Source organism: Acomys minous (assembly GCF_964271855.1).
Source record: "Acomys minous genome assembly, chromosome: 4".
NCBI lineage: Eukaryota > Metazoa > Chordata > Mammalia > Rodentia > Muridae > Acomys > Acomys minous.
The window spans coordinates 89,836,282-89,850,880 of NC_140486.1; the positions used below are offsets into that span (position 1 = coordinate 89,836,282).

Sequence of the window (14,599 nt, forward strand, 5' to 3'; positions counted from 1 at the left end):
TTTATGCCATCTTTTGGCCCCCAAAGAGCCAGATCTCAGAAGCCCATCCTGACACTGCTTTTAGCCCATGTGAACAAGGAGGAGCAATAGCTACCTGCTGGCTCTGCTGTCACCTGCTGTCACAGTTGTGGAGCTGGAGAAGGGCTGGGCCAGTGTTTTTCCATTGTGCAGATACAAGGAGCGCACATCACCTCTGGAACAGAGTATACTGAAACCATTAGGAAATGTTGAGTTGGGGGTGTTTATTATTTTCCTTTTTAATATATATTTAAGACGGCTTTCTGTAATTTAATTTTTAATAATGATTGTACTTAACTGGCTTGTAAAGTTTCAGGAAATTTAACAAGTGGCCCTCACAAGCCAGAACACACTGGTCCAAAACACTCTCGTTAGCTTTCAGTTTTCATATACCACCTGCCCAGACCTCAGATGCCCATAACTAAGACTTTGAGAGAAAAGAGAAAATTCTGGAAATTTAGCAGGCTAAATGTTGGTAGAGTGCACTGGGAAAGGCTAGAACTGAGAAGGGGAGGGGCTTTCCTCTTCCTGGCTCCTTCAGAGCTGCCTTCACCCAAGTGCTGATGGTGCCTCTGGTCCCCAGGAGTTCTGGGGTGGGGGTCGGGGTCAGGTGGGAGGGTAAGCTCTAGGAGAACACTTGGGGCCACCCTCCTGCTGTAGCCCACACTTGCTTTCCCAGAGGGTCACAGCATCTGCTCTGAAGAAAAACATTTCCGTATTTCAAGTGTTTATCTCTTCAGCCTTTGAGTGCTGGCTCAGAGAGACTCCTATCAGAAGATCACCACAGCCTCAGGCACAGGAGGGAGCACTTACCCCAGTCCCAGCTCTAACCCCCCCTCCCCCTCCCCCTCTCCACAATAATGCTTAATTAATATAATGAGCCTCCTGCACGTTGGGAGGGGAAAAAAAAATACTTATTTTTATAACCCAGCCTGGATTTTTCATTTCATTTCCTCTCCTTTGAGACTGGGTCCAATTAATCAGTGCTTTGTCCCAGCCCCCATCTTTATCTGAATGTAAGAAAGGTGAGTGCGCTACGTGAATGTGTGCGCACGTCTACGTTCCATCTGAATGAGAGGTAGAAAGGGGCCTTCCTAAGGTGCGGCTTCTCGGAGGCACTGGAAGTAATGCGTTGTACACTTGGGCTCTCCATGGGATGGGAGAATTCGTCATCTCTCATCCAGGGTCCACTTTTAGCCCTTTCTAATCCTCTGGCCTCCCTTCTCTATGCTTCTGAGAAGGTTTCCTCTGAGGGTGTCTGAGGCGAGCCCCACCTAGACTACGGGGCCACCAGTGTGCAGCACGTGGCAGTTCTGGTAGAGCTTCTGTCATTTCCTCTCTGCCATATAACCTGTTGTCCTGTGCCTCTACCCACCTTGTTCAGACAACCCCCAACTCCCGCCCTTGGCACCCCACCCCCACCCCACCACCTGAATGCCTTGTCCCTTGACCCTTGCTGCTGGTTAGAAATGGTAGTCTTTGTCTTTGATTCGCTATACTCTGCAGTTGGGCGTTGGGGGGGGGGGGGCGGTGAGATGGGGGGGGGCGGCACTTTTCAGAGCAGGTTAGGGAAGCGGGCAGAATTCCAACCTTTGGCTGAATAGATGAGGACAGAAAGAAAATTAGGGCCCTGTTGGGTTTAATGCTGTTCCTGCCTTACGACACCAAGAAGGAAAAGAACTACTTTCCTTTTCCAGAGGAATCACAGCAGTTTGGGAAAGCGACACTTGTAACCTGACTCCAGGAAACAAAATCATAATATTATCAGAGCCCTTCCCTTTAACCTCGGATGATTTAAAAAAAAAAAATCTTCTCTATTTCCCATTGTCCTGCTTACGAAATTCCAAATCATACTGCAAGCAGAAGACAGACGCCCTTTCTGTTTGGGGTGGTCCCTTCTTGTTCTTACAAAAAAAAAAAGTTGGGGCCCTGAGGGAAGCAGTGGGAAGAAAGGAAGCAGCTGTGCTGGGCACAGGGCCTGGAGAAAGCTAATGGGTGCCGAATGGCTGGCGCCTGGCCGCAAACCTGAAAGCCACTGTGTCACCCTACTTTGCCTTTCCACAAAGAGAGCAGCACCATTGTTCTCCAGAAGTATGCAACACGTTTCATCCCCTTAGTAAGTAAGTACACACACACAGAGTCGTTAAATTTTAGGAAGGAGGTATCTCAGTCAACCGCCAAGGATGTGAGGCAGGGACGAGATGGCCATGTTGAAATACAGCACAGGCAGTTGATCACAAGTGTCCATGGAAACTACTTACATTGCTTAGATATTTTCTGATTGAGTTGTTTTCTCATGTTTTCTTTCCTTTTTTCTGCTCCCTTTTAAGTCAGCAATTAGTTCTGTTCCTTTGGCTAGTGGTAATGGTTGCTCCAGGCTGACAAGACACCCACTGGTTTCATTCCACTGTTTTTGTTTTTCAACATCGTCCTTTCAAGCCACTCAGAATTTCTTTTTTTAGCTCTTGTGGCTGAGCTGCCTAGAGTGTGTTCATACCAATGCCATCCCCCCCACCCACCCACCCCCAACACACACAGCCAGGGACTGTGTTCCATTTTCAGTGACCCCTGGTGGTAGCAGAGGAGCCCCGCTGCACCCTCCCTCTGAAGCTACAGTGACACAGGGTCATTGTTAGTAGAGCAGGCATGTTTTCTACAGACATACTCCCATGCTTTGATCATAGACAGAGTCCCTAGAATGACCAGCCTTGGGTCTTTAAGGGAGATAATAGGTGGACCTGGGATCCAGCTCTCCAGTGTTGGGTAAGGAACCCCCTATTAAATAAAAAAAATAAGATGCCAGGCAACAGATACGATATGGAGAAGTTTATTATAGAAACGTGGGAGAATAGGAAGAGGGGAAGGGGACCCCAAGGAGAGACAGACAGACAGACAGACAGACAGACAGACAGACAGATAGAATAAGAGAGGAAGACAAAAGAAGAGAAAGAGAGGAGCAAGAGAGGCAAGAACGGTAAGAGAGGAGCAAGAGGAGGAGATGAGGTGAGTTTGCCCTTCTTACATGCTGGGCACACCTAGTGGCAGGCAGGTAATGACGTCATAGTTTGCTAGGCAGACTTGGGGCAGTATGCTAAAGCACACAGACAGCCCCAGGGGTTTGTGGTTATTTCTAATATAATTTTAATGAGTTAAAACTGTTTCAGCTAAATGGTTCAGTTCTGCTGTGGCACTGGTCCTATTTCATGGATACAGGGGCCACTGTAGTAGACAACACTGCTTTAGCATGTTTGGGCATGAGCAGGAGAGCAAGCTCCCAATCCTTGCTGATGCTTCTGTAGCTTGGTTTAGTGAAAACCAAGAAACAAGGAGTTAGGGAGATGGATTTGCCTGAGCCCGTGCTGGACAAGCTTGTAGTTCTGGGGCTGCTATTTTGATTTTCCTGTGCATGCCACTGTATCTCCTTCGGCAACTGCAGGAAAATAACAAGGACCAAAACACAAAGGACTATTCGCAGTCACTCAGAAATAGTATCCTAAGCAAACAGTAATGCCAATAGTATTGATACTTGCTAGCGTTAAGGCCATTATAATTGTAGAGAATAAGGTAAGACCCGGGCCTCATGGTGCTAGCATGTAATCTCAGCTACTTGAGAGACTGAGGCAGGAGGATTGAAAGTTTAAGGCCTGCCTGGGCTATGGCATGAGTTCATGACCAGCTTAGGCAACTTAGCAAGACTCTGCCTCAAAAGAAAAAGAAAACAGAGAGCTGAGGGTAGAGCTAGTGGCAGAGTGTTTGCTTATCGCCAAGGAGTTGAGTCCCTAGTACCACTGAGGGGGGGAGGAAGAAGGAAGAGGAGGAAGAGATAAGGCCAGAGATAAACAGGACTCTGCCCAGGCAGCCTCCTGATGGCGACCCAAGTGCAATCTGGAATGTGTGCTCCTTCCCTCTGGAATGCTGGAATTCGTGTGAGTGCCCTTTTACACACTGACTGACCTTGTGAAGTGTGATTACAACTTTCCCTTACTTCAGTAACTAAAAGCCATGAAAGCATCTTGAGATAACAGGCAAAGCCTGCTTGGCCTAGGACACCATTGTGAAGGGAGCTTTGGCCGGCTTATGGAAGGGATTGAGACAACCGTGGCTTTACCCAGGGCTCAAAGGAAAGCTCAGGTGAGAGTAAGGCAAGAATCTACCCGTTCAGGTCTTACACATGTCAGCTGTCCCTTCCAATGTAAGGAGAAGACCCCGTGAACCTCTCACTGGGGTTGTTTTGATGAAGACTTGGTTGCTGATGAACTCCAGCAGAGTGAGCGACCAGAGCCCTGATTGATGGATGCACTTACGATGGGCGTGATTTTTGACAGTAAGCTAGCAGCAACTCTGAATTTAAAAACCCGTCTCTGAGCTCAAAAGATCAGGTGACATTTTGGAATCCCCACAGCCTCGGATCGATGGCTCTTAGCCTTCCTCACGCTGCCAACCTTTCCTACAGTTCCTCCTCATGTTGTGGTGTCCCCCAACCATAAAACGATTTGTGTTGCTATGTCATTACTGTGAATTTGGTACTGGTATGTCGGAATGTAAATGTCTGATATGCGGGATAGCTCATGTGAAAGGCTCATTTGACAACCCGCCCAGGGGTCCAGACCCACTGCCTCAGATTGCATCACCTTCAGGAAAAGATTGCTGTGGTTTAGCCAGGGCAGGGCGTAGCCCTTACACATACAAAGACAGAAAACCAGGGCTGTGGACCATGACAGATAATTAAAGGGCAGCGAGAGCTGAGCTAAAAGCAGGCAGTAGTCAAGGGATAATTTCAACTAGAAAAGGAAAGAGCGGAGAGTCTCTTGTAAGATGAGAAGAAAACATCCCTGGCTTTGTGGGAAAGAGGGCAACGGAGAGAAGTTGTTATACCCTTTTCTGAAAATCACAAGAGACTAAGGTGATCAGGAAGGGGCAAAATGAGAAGACAACTATATAGATAGCAGAACTTTATGTGGAAGCTGACACATAAAAAAAAAAAAAAAAAAAACTAAAAAAAACTAAAAAAAAAAAAAAAACTGGCCCGGCCAAAACCTTAAATGCCCACAGAATGTTCTAGCATAAACCTTGAAAACATCCTGCTGAGTTCATCCAAAGTCAATGTTTCCCTTAACTGGCTGTTAATTTGAGGACCTTAGTAGAGATAGACTGACCTTGGGAGGCCAGCTGAGGCGATGACTCACGTTTTAGGTATGACCTATACTAGGAGACTCCATCTCCTGCCGCACTAAATATTCTTTCAGATGGTTGTTCTAGTAGGAGGGCAATATGCTAGCCAGGAGATGTGTGTGAGGGACAGATGGCGTGTTTGGCTTTGCAATAGCCAGGAGGATCAAGCTGGTGATTTATTTTAGGGTTAGTTAAAGGGGAGTAGACACAATTGAATCCCGTGCGATTGGGCCAGCCCCAGTCACGTGTCCACAGGACACACAGGCAGCTGAAGGCAGATGGGACCATAAATCGACAGGTGAAATATCAAGAGACCCTTCGAGAGACAGCATCAGGCGAAACGCCGTAGCGACCCTGTCCCCAGCATTTCCTCTCTGCCCTTTTGAACTTGTGTTGTTCGTTCCCCTATGATTGTTTTCTCTGTATCATTGGCAACAACAGACGTTTTGGAGTCAAGGATATAGCAAAATGCCTCCTAAATATGTCAGGTCCAGGAGGACAAGGGACTGTATCTTGAGGACACTATTTCTTCGTTCTCTTTCAGCAGAATATTTCCTTTCCATTGTCTTTTTGTTGGAAGCTATCCATGGCCAGTATCCTAGCCATCAGCCACGGAACAAGAAGGCAGATTCCAGCAGGCAGGGCTGGGCCTTAGATGGCAAGTTGTCATAGTAGGGCAACCTCTTGACAGTCCGAAGGGTTTCTTCCTAGGAATCAATGGTTTTCGTAAAGCAATGCTACCCCTGAGCCGTGCCAAGCCTTCTTTCTATCAGCCACGGTGCACTCGAACTTTCCTAGTATCTAGCAGTGGTAAGCCACAAGCTGGGATACTCCAGGAGAATCTTCTCTTTCAGAAAACAGTCAAGCTCCATTATCTTGTATAAATGTCAGGACTGTGAAGGTCAGCACTTGGCTCCAAAAAAGGGTCAGTGAAGACCTACTTCATACACAAAGATGTAGAAAGGAAACATTCAAAGGCACTAGGGTTGTGTTTCCCAAGGAAGCACAAACTAAAGATCTTAATTCATTTCTGCCTGCCTCCCTCCCTCCCTCCCTCCCTCCTTCCCTCCCTCCCTCTCTTCTCCCCCGCCTCTCTCTGTCTCTTCATGCCCCCTCCATGTCAGTCCTTTGCATCTTGGTTGAGACTGTGTCTGCTTGTGTACCTCAGGCTAGCCCAGAAGCATCCCTTCTTTGTCTTGTATCTTTGTCCATCTCCTTTCCCTGTAGGGGTATGCTACAGGTAGGTTTACAGAGTCGTGGTTTTTACCTCAGTCCTGATCTGAACTTGGGTCATCAGGCTTGTGAGGCAAACCTTTTACCTACTTAGCCATCTCCCCTGGTCCCTGGACTTCTTCATTCCCTTGAATAAAAAGCCTTCCAAGTCAGAGGACAGAAATTAGTTGTATTCCATGAGGGACCAATGGAAGAAATGTGGCCACAGGACAGCAGGAAGGTGTTAAACTGAATTTGAGATGGTCTTGTCAGCTGGGGTTGTGGCCTGGAGAAAACATTGCCAGTGTGGTCCACGGAGGCTCGTTCTGATGAAGGGAAGGGCGGATGGCATGGTGTCAGAATGTTTCTGCGTTCCGTCCCCTGGTCCTCGCTAGTGATCACATGGGGTCCCATGCAAGATCCAAGACAGTTTCACCTTTTATTTCATCTTCTGTAGATTGGCACAGAAGGCAAGTACTGAGTTGGGGCATGATGGACAGCTGGGAGTTGGCTGGTTCCTGGGGTGGAGGCAGTGTCTTATTTCAAAGGATGCCTATACCCTTCCCAGGTTAAATTCTACTCCTTTATGCATCTTTCACTGGCTTTCCTCCGGGTTAAGGTGGTCTTTGGCCTGTCTTAAAGGCAGTGTGTGGAGTGGCATCAGTAGCTCAGCGGAGCCCTTACTATATCCCTGTTACCATGCAAAGTGCTTTACAGGGCTTATTCTTACAACTCTATGAAGTGGTCCCACCATTCTATCTACTCTGCAGAGGGAAAGACTAAGGCTTTCACAGGAGTCCGGCTAGGACTCCACCTCAGGGGACAAGGAGCCAGCCAGTTTCCTCCGCTCCATCTGAGCCCTGATCAGACCCTTCTCACTCTGTAGCCTTGGTCTTGGAAACATGACCTCACAGCTCTGAGCCTTGGTTTCCTTTCTTAAAATGGAGAAAATAAGCTTGGAGCAGGTTTGCGGGGGGTTGGGGGGGATGGTGGGGACACATGCACATCCTTAATCCCAGGACTTGAGAAGACCAGGCAGGAAGATCGTGAGTTCAGGGCCAGCCTGAGCTCCTTAGCAGGACCCTGGAAAGAAGGCAGAGGGGGAGAAAGAGAGAGGGAGAAAGAAAGAAAAAAAATACCAATATTACTGTTGCACAGACATGGACAAGAACTGTAGCTGAAGTTGCCTGTCATATAGCGTTTGCTCGACTTGATCTCCCTTGTCCTCGACTGTTTTTTTTGGTCCCCTTCCTTGCACTTTTCCCGGACTGCATCTTTCCCTCATGGCATCCCTGGTTCTAACCAGGCTTCTCTCGGTGACAGGCAGGGATGTTTTGCAGCTCAGCGTCCCTCTGACTGATGTAGCCTGCTAATTCCTTAAATTTACATATCATCTTTCTTCCCTGGAGCTCATAGCACTTAACAGACAAGTGGGGCACAAATGATTTAACTAAGTGAAATCCAGAGGCCTGCTTGTCTGGAGACTCTGAAAACCCGCGGATTAGCTCAGATGTCAGCGCTGAATTAGATCCCTCGGCTGCTGCTCGCGCTTAGCACGCCACCAGCATTAACTCGGTTCTTGCCGAGGTCCTGTAAACCATGCACAGTGATTATCAGCCTGCTGTGAGGGGAGGGAGGAGAGAAGAAAGGAGAAAGGAGGGGGGCTCCAGACCAGCTGACTGGGAAACCTTTGGCCTGGCTGAGTTCTAATGACAGGGTGCGTAGATAAGCCAGCCCCAGATAAAAACCCTTGCAGCCCACCTCCGCCACCGTTTCACACCCCACACACATTTGGCTTTCCCCGGTTGTAACTGTTCTGCTCTATGATTCCTTCGCTTAAGAATGCAAATTCGCACAAGTGACAGAATTTCCGCCAAGCAATTCTCAGGCAGCGAGTGGGTCTTATTTGTGAAACCGTGAAGGGAGAGAGTAGAATAAGAAATCTCTCAAATCTGCTTTCTTTTATAGCTGGGGGTGGAAAGAGTAAGGCCTTGGAAGGCATGGGGTTCTGGGGGACCCTCGCTGGCAGCTCAGTCTACCGGGAGCCTCCACAGGTTACCCTGGTAGTAGGTTGCCCCACCTTCAAAAGGGTGTGCTGGCTCAGGGAAACAGAGCTGATGGCAAAGGGATTATAGGACTCTGTAGACTTGGCAGAGGCCAGCAGATTCTCCCGCCGTCCTCATTGCATAGCATTCCTTTTTATCCGTGTGTTTTTCATTCAGTCGTTTAGTCATTCATGGAACAAAGTCTCTCTGGGGAATGCGCTCTACACGGACCAAGGAGAAAGGTGCGGTATTACACCTTACTTGTGAGAGACAGTCTGAGATGGGGCACTGTAAGGATGGTTCAGCAGGTAAAAGTAACTCCCACCAAACCTGATCTGGAACCCACATGGTGAAAAGAAAGAACCAACTCCTGCACGTAGCCCTCTGACCTCCACATGTGCACTGTGGCATGCTCATGCGTTCAAGCACGTGCACACATGCGAGCATGCACACATACTTTAAATGAACAAGTAAAATATTTTTTAAAAAAACATCTAAGATGTAAGAAAGGCAGATAGACAGGTAGTGGGTAGTTACCACGGAAAAAAAGTCTTAGCTCCTTTTAAAGGTAAGATCAGGTGTTGATGACAAAATACTAGAGTCGTTAAGAATGTGGGGGTGAATATTACATGTGCCAGGATGGTTAGAAGAGGAGTTGACAAAAGAGCCAGGCTAGGTGGAGAAGAGGAAGAGGAAGGGACTGCAGGTACGGAGAGGCAGCGAGGCAGCAGGCCCGGGGGAAGCTGGGTTGGTGCACACAGAGAGTGATTGCAAGGATTTGGGGCAAGATGCCTGCAGGGAGCTGAAGTAAAAAGTTTGCTAAAGAAAGGTGGGTAATCCCTCAGTTAAGCTCAGGGTCCAATTCCTAAGCAGCATTTCCCCCTTGGATGACTTGCTTTAACCTTTCCTGGTTTCCCCATTGTGGGCAGAGTAAAGTTGGGAAGTCTTAGCTCACAGGCATCTAGCAGGGATGAGATGAAATAATGCATATCAGTGTGCTTTGTAACCTGAAAAGCACTATGCAAATATGAACTGTAATTATTATCATTACTGGTGGTAGCAGAAAGATCTGATAGGGAGACAGGGTTAGAAGATATCTGAGTGTCTGGTGATGCTATCGGCATCTCCTCCTCAGTAGGCCCCTGTCATTAAAGCTCTCTTCTGGAGACAGTCTCCTCTTCCTTGTCTGTGCCTTGAACAGGCCTGCCAGTGGAGGGTCTACCACAGGCTCTGCCTTCACCTAGCAAGATGGTGCAGCAGGAGTTAACAGCAGCAAATCAGAAATCCCCATTCCTAAGACAGGGTGCTGACCTAGGTTTCTGTAACACTTGCCTGTCCTTCGCCCAACAAACCCAAGGTGTTCGCCATCCCTATTGACAAAAAAAAAAAAGGCTCTGTGCCCACGTCTCAGACCAACATGGCATCAAATTAGCAAGGCCCCAAAGTGTCTGACCTGCCACATTGGATATATAGTGAAAATATGTCCCTAACCCCCTAGCAGAGGAGTTTAGCAGACTGTGACTCATGTCTTGGGGCCCAAGATTATGAGACTTCCTCCTCCTTCTCCTCCTCCTCCTTCTCCTCCTCCTCCTCCTCCTCCTCCTCTGTGCATTTGCTCTCTGCACATGGGCTGGGGTTGCCCATCCTCACACCTGTGTCTGTGAGGCATAGGGCTGCCAACTCAGCCTTCCACATAAGCATCAGATGGGTTAAACCCAGTCTGCCAAAAGGCCATTCTTGAAGCCTTTGCACAGTTGAACCCTTAATTTCCCAGGACCTATATATCATCTGCTAAAACATGCAGCCTTTGTTAATTCTAACAGCCAGACCTTTTACCACCGGAGCTGTATGTGCAGGGCTGCCTGAGGAAGGCCAAGTGCAGGAGGAACAGTGGGATGTCCAGCTACCCTTTTACTCATCGCTTAGGCTTGGCGTGAGTGTCTGGATGACAGTTACTGAGGCCCAGGCATCGTCTAGCAGCTCTGGCAAAGACAGAAGGCTTTAATGTCTTCCCTTTGGATGGTACCCAGCCAGACTGGCTAGAGTCACCCTCCAATCCGGCAGCCACCTCACCCTATAAACTGCTCCCTGGTAATTCAGTTCATTAGACTGCACTGGCCCTTTTGGTAAGCCAGAGATGTATATAAGACACAGGTTAGGCCTCTCAGGATCTAGGGAGAAAAGACGGGCCTGTGCACAGCCAGGATTGCAAGTTGACCATGCCAGGGGCTGTATATGAAAGAGACACTACACAAGTGATTCAGAGAGCTGGAAGAGGGACCAGTGGGACTTGAAGCTTGAAGCAAGAGCCTCAGGGGGACAGGGCATTTGAGTCAAGAGTCCAAATGAGCCTTAGAAAAGAGCACAGCAGGCCCAGCACGGTGGCACACACTTGAGGTCTCAGCACTCAGGAATCGGAAGCAGGCAGGTTGTAAGTTCAAGGCCAGCCTGACCTACACAGCAAGACCCAATCAAGTTTCAAAACACTGAAGACACCCCAGCTCCAGTCTGCCTTTCTGATGGAGGGGCCCCAGACACAAAGCAGTGCATTTCCCAAGCATTTGACACTTGTATTTGGATTTGTCTCCGCCCCCCCCCCCCCCAGATGACAAGAACTTCTTGAAACTACAGAGCGACGGACGTCGGGAGGGCCAGTATGGGCGTCTCATCAGCCCTCCAGTGCACCTGCCCCAAAGCCCTGTGTGCATGGAGTTCCAGTACCAAGCCACAGGCGGCCACGGGGTGGCGCTGCAGGTGGTTCGGGAAGCCAGCCAGGAAAGCAAACTCCTCTGGGTCATTCGTGAGGGCCAGGGCAGCGAGTGGAAGCATGGACGCATCATCCTGCCCAGCTATGACCTGGAGTATCAGGTGAGTCAGGGGTGCAAAGATGCAAGGGGATCACTGTGATCCCTGCTTTATATTTCAAAGAGCCTTGCCCATTCATCATTAAGGGCCGCGGTTAACCTCCGCTGTTTTCATTGTGTTTCCTGTGTTGCCATGGCAACTAAATGACACTCTTATTTGTTATTCAGAATGTGCCTATCTCTACACCCAGACTTGGTTCTTTGTTCCTCCTATTGCCTTTTATACTGCTGAAATCTTCTGCCGACAAATGTTTCTTTTTCTCCATTTTATTTGAGATTGCTATCAGGGAGGCTGACAAAGGGACACTGAAGCCAGGGAAATAAACACAAACAACCCCTCTACACCCAAAGCAGTGGAGCCCTTAGAATAGAGGAGACTGTCACCATTGTCACCCTCCGAGACCAGCTCCAGAGACCATGAATCCTGGAAAGGGCATAGGTGGATAAGCATTAACTTCTGAGGCCAGCAGACCCAAAAGCCCAAAATAAGTGGTCCCTCTCTCTCTCTCTCTCTCTCTCTCTCTCTCTCTCTCTCTCTCTCTCTCTCTCTCTCTCTCATCTTCTATTATCTCTATCCCATGGAGCAAGAGACTGAGGCACAGATGGGCACACGCATCTGTACCCCCATCTTGGGTAGGAGTAGACACACTGTGGATGAGGTGCCTGAAAACCAGCCAAAGCATTAACCTGCTCCTCCCCAGACGAAGAGCAGCAACAGATGGCTGGGTTGGCAGCCAACTGCTCTTTCAGCTTGCCAGAGGACATGTGCTCCTTCGCAGAAAGAACCTGGGGTGGGCGAGAATGAGGAATGATTAAAGACCACGGAGCCCAGGGGCTTCGTGTACAGGCTGCAGCCACTCGCTCTTGAGGTTACAAGGCATCCTGAGACCCTCGGTCCCCAACCTGGGTCCTCACTTACTAACTCTAGTGTGGGCGGGCATTAGAAGGACCTGTTGGAGTCTTTGTCTCACAGGGTGAGTTGAGGCAGAGCCCTTATTTTTACTACGTTTTGTTATTATCTTAGCTGGGTGCCCAGCACATAGTAGATGCTCAGTAAACTTCTGGCAGAAGAGGAAGCTCTCTTTCCCCTGCTGGTACTAGCAGAGCTCTGAGTCAGTGGGGCCAGGAGAGGTCATCTAGAAGGCAGCTCAAACCCAAATGCCGTGTTTCCCTCATTACCGTCACCTGCTCATGTCCTGTGGGTTTTCAAATACTTGAGTTGAGCATTTGAAGGGTTTATGAGAAAGGGACCTCCGAAACATCTAGGGAAATTTCAACACCCCTCCCCCTTTCAGTGGGCTCCAATTGTGGTCCCTTTAATCAGTCTATTCTTGTCACTGGACAACAAAATCCATCAACTTGTTATATGTTCTTATCCTCTCAAATATGCAGCTGATTTGAACCAACTCTTTTTAAAAAATTAAGATCTCAAGAGATGTAGCCATGTGGTCCACAGATGTGTACCAGGTGCGGTAACATACCGCACACACCCGCACACACGCGCGCATGCACACACACAGCTGTTAACAGAAAATTGGAGGTCTTTATACCGAACGAACCAGGAAGAGTAGCTAACCATGGCTCTTGTCATTCTGGCTCCAGATCGTGTTTGAGGGCGTCATAGGAAAAGGACGATCTGGAGAGATCTCCATCGATGACATTCGCATAAGCACCGATGTCCCACTGGAGAACTGCATGGGTACGTGACCACCTCTCTCTTCACGGCTGTTTCTGATAAGACATGAGGGACTAGGGTGTGCAGAAGGAAGTAACTGCTATCTTAAAACACAAGTGTTCCCAGTAGGTAGGGCTGTGCCCGTCTGCGGCGGGGGTGGGGGGAGGGTGGAGTGTGGGCATGGCTGTGTCTCGGGCTGACAAGTGGGAGGGGCATGATGTGAGGTAAAGGTTTTGTATTTGTCTCCCAATCCGAAGAAATAGATGTGCATTAAGTATGTGAGAATTCGGGGTGCCAAGACCCCATCATCAGACTCGAGTTTTTAGCAAAGAAAATGCTAGAGGCCAAGAGAGCCTGCCAGTCAGAATCACATGCTGGAAAGCTTTGATGGATTTAATGGAGGCCTTCCATGGTGGGCAAAAATGGTACACACACTATGTAAGAGTGATAACACAATTACCCACGTGTTCTCTCACATGGATGAACTGCAGGGGAAATTATGGCAGAAGAAATCAAATATTACATTTTGTTTTCAAGCTAATATCTCTGATGCCCCAAAGTCTGGAGGTGTAGGCTTAGGCTTAGCATACCGGAGGACCAGCCTAGGAAGGATGCCCTATCTCTCTGGTCAGAAGTATTAAGATCCAGCCCTCCCCTGAAATGCACACATTTTTGCTCAAGGCATCACCCTGCAGCAGGGGCACCCTGACCACCTCCCATTACAGCCATGGATTTTCTTCCCCTCAAACAGAAAAGGAATTCTGAGAAGGAATAAGACTCGATTCCAGCCAGCAGAGTTGTTGCAATAAGTTACCAAGTGCTTGTCTTGGGCCTTGGGTGACTGTGCCTGGTGATGTCAGAGGCAATTGGGACCATCCCCGCCCCCTCAGGCAACTCTCAGGGTTTGGGCATCTAGAAGTAATCCCAGGTCTGAGAAAGTAATCAGTGGCAAGTGACTGGTGACTGATTACAATGCCTTGGGGACCCGTTACTCTATGAAGGACTTTTGTTTGTTTGTTTTGTTTTGTTTTGTTTTCCAAAGCAACTTGAGAACACTCTCTACTCACCCTAGCCCGTGATGATGGTGTGTTAGGCACAATCTAGAAAACATGCGAGAAGTGGGTTATGTCCTGTAGCCTATTACCAAGAGACATACCTGAAGCCATTTGTGCTGCGTTCACTCATTTCTCTTTATCTAACTCCTTTCTTTTGATTTTTTTTTTCTTTCAGAACCCATCTCAGCTTTTGCAGGTGAGGATTTTAAAGGTAAAAAAAAAATGTTTGTTTTGCATGGCTTTTCCTCTTTTCCATGTGATGTGAATTTGCTGGGGCGGGGGGGGGGGGGGCGGGGTGCGGAATAGCCCCCAATTTAACAAAGCTTGCAGGAGAAAACAGATGCTTCACTTTCTTACCACGAGATGGCGCCAGCAACACCCATAGATAACCCGGGATTGAGAGCCTCAATGTCTCTCATTTAATTAAAGTTTAGAAACCTGTAATAGAGACAAATAGGTTACAGATAAACCTTTGAGCCTTCCATTGTCCAACTGGGAGCAATGAGGCTGAAAATGCAGGAGCGGTGAGAAAGGAGAGGTTGTGGGAAGATCAACACA

General features: G+C 48.4%; 1 protein-coding gene across 6 annotated transcripts in view; it reads left to right on the forward strand.

Moving 5' to 3' along the window:
* The window catches only part of NRP2 (neuropilin 2), a 118,303-nt gene that overhangs the window by 71,921 nt on the left and 31,783 nt on the right, over positions 1–14,599 (forward strand). For 3 of the 6 annotated variants that reach the window (XM_084778920.1, XM_084778924.1, XM_084778922.1), the window contains exons 13-15: positions 11,053–11,315; positions 12,914–13,010; positions 14,217–14,252. In XM_084778920.1, the coding sequence (XP_084635046.1) occupies positions 11,053–11,315; positions 12,914–13,010; positions 14,217–14,252 (396 nt within the window). The remainder of the gene's footprint in view (positions 1–11,052; positions 11,316–12,913; positions 13,011–14,216; positions 14,253–14,599) is intronic. The other 3 variants (XM_084778921.1, XM_084778923.1, XM_084778925.1) reach the window with 1 other exon arrangement.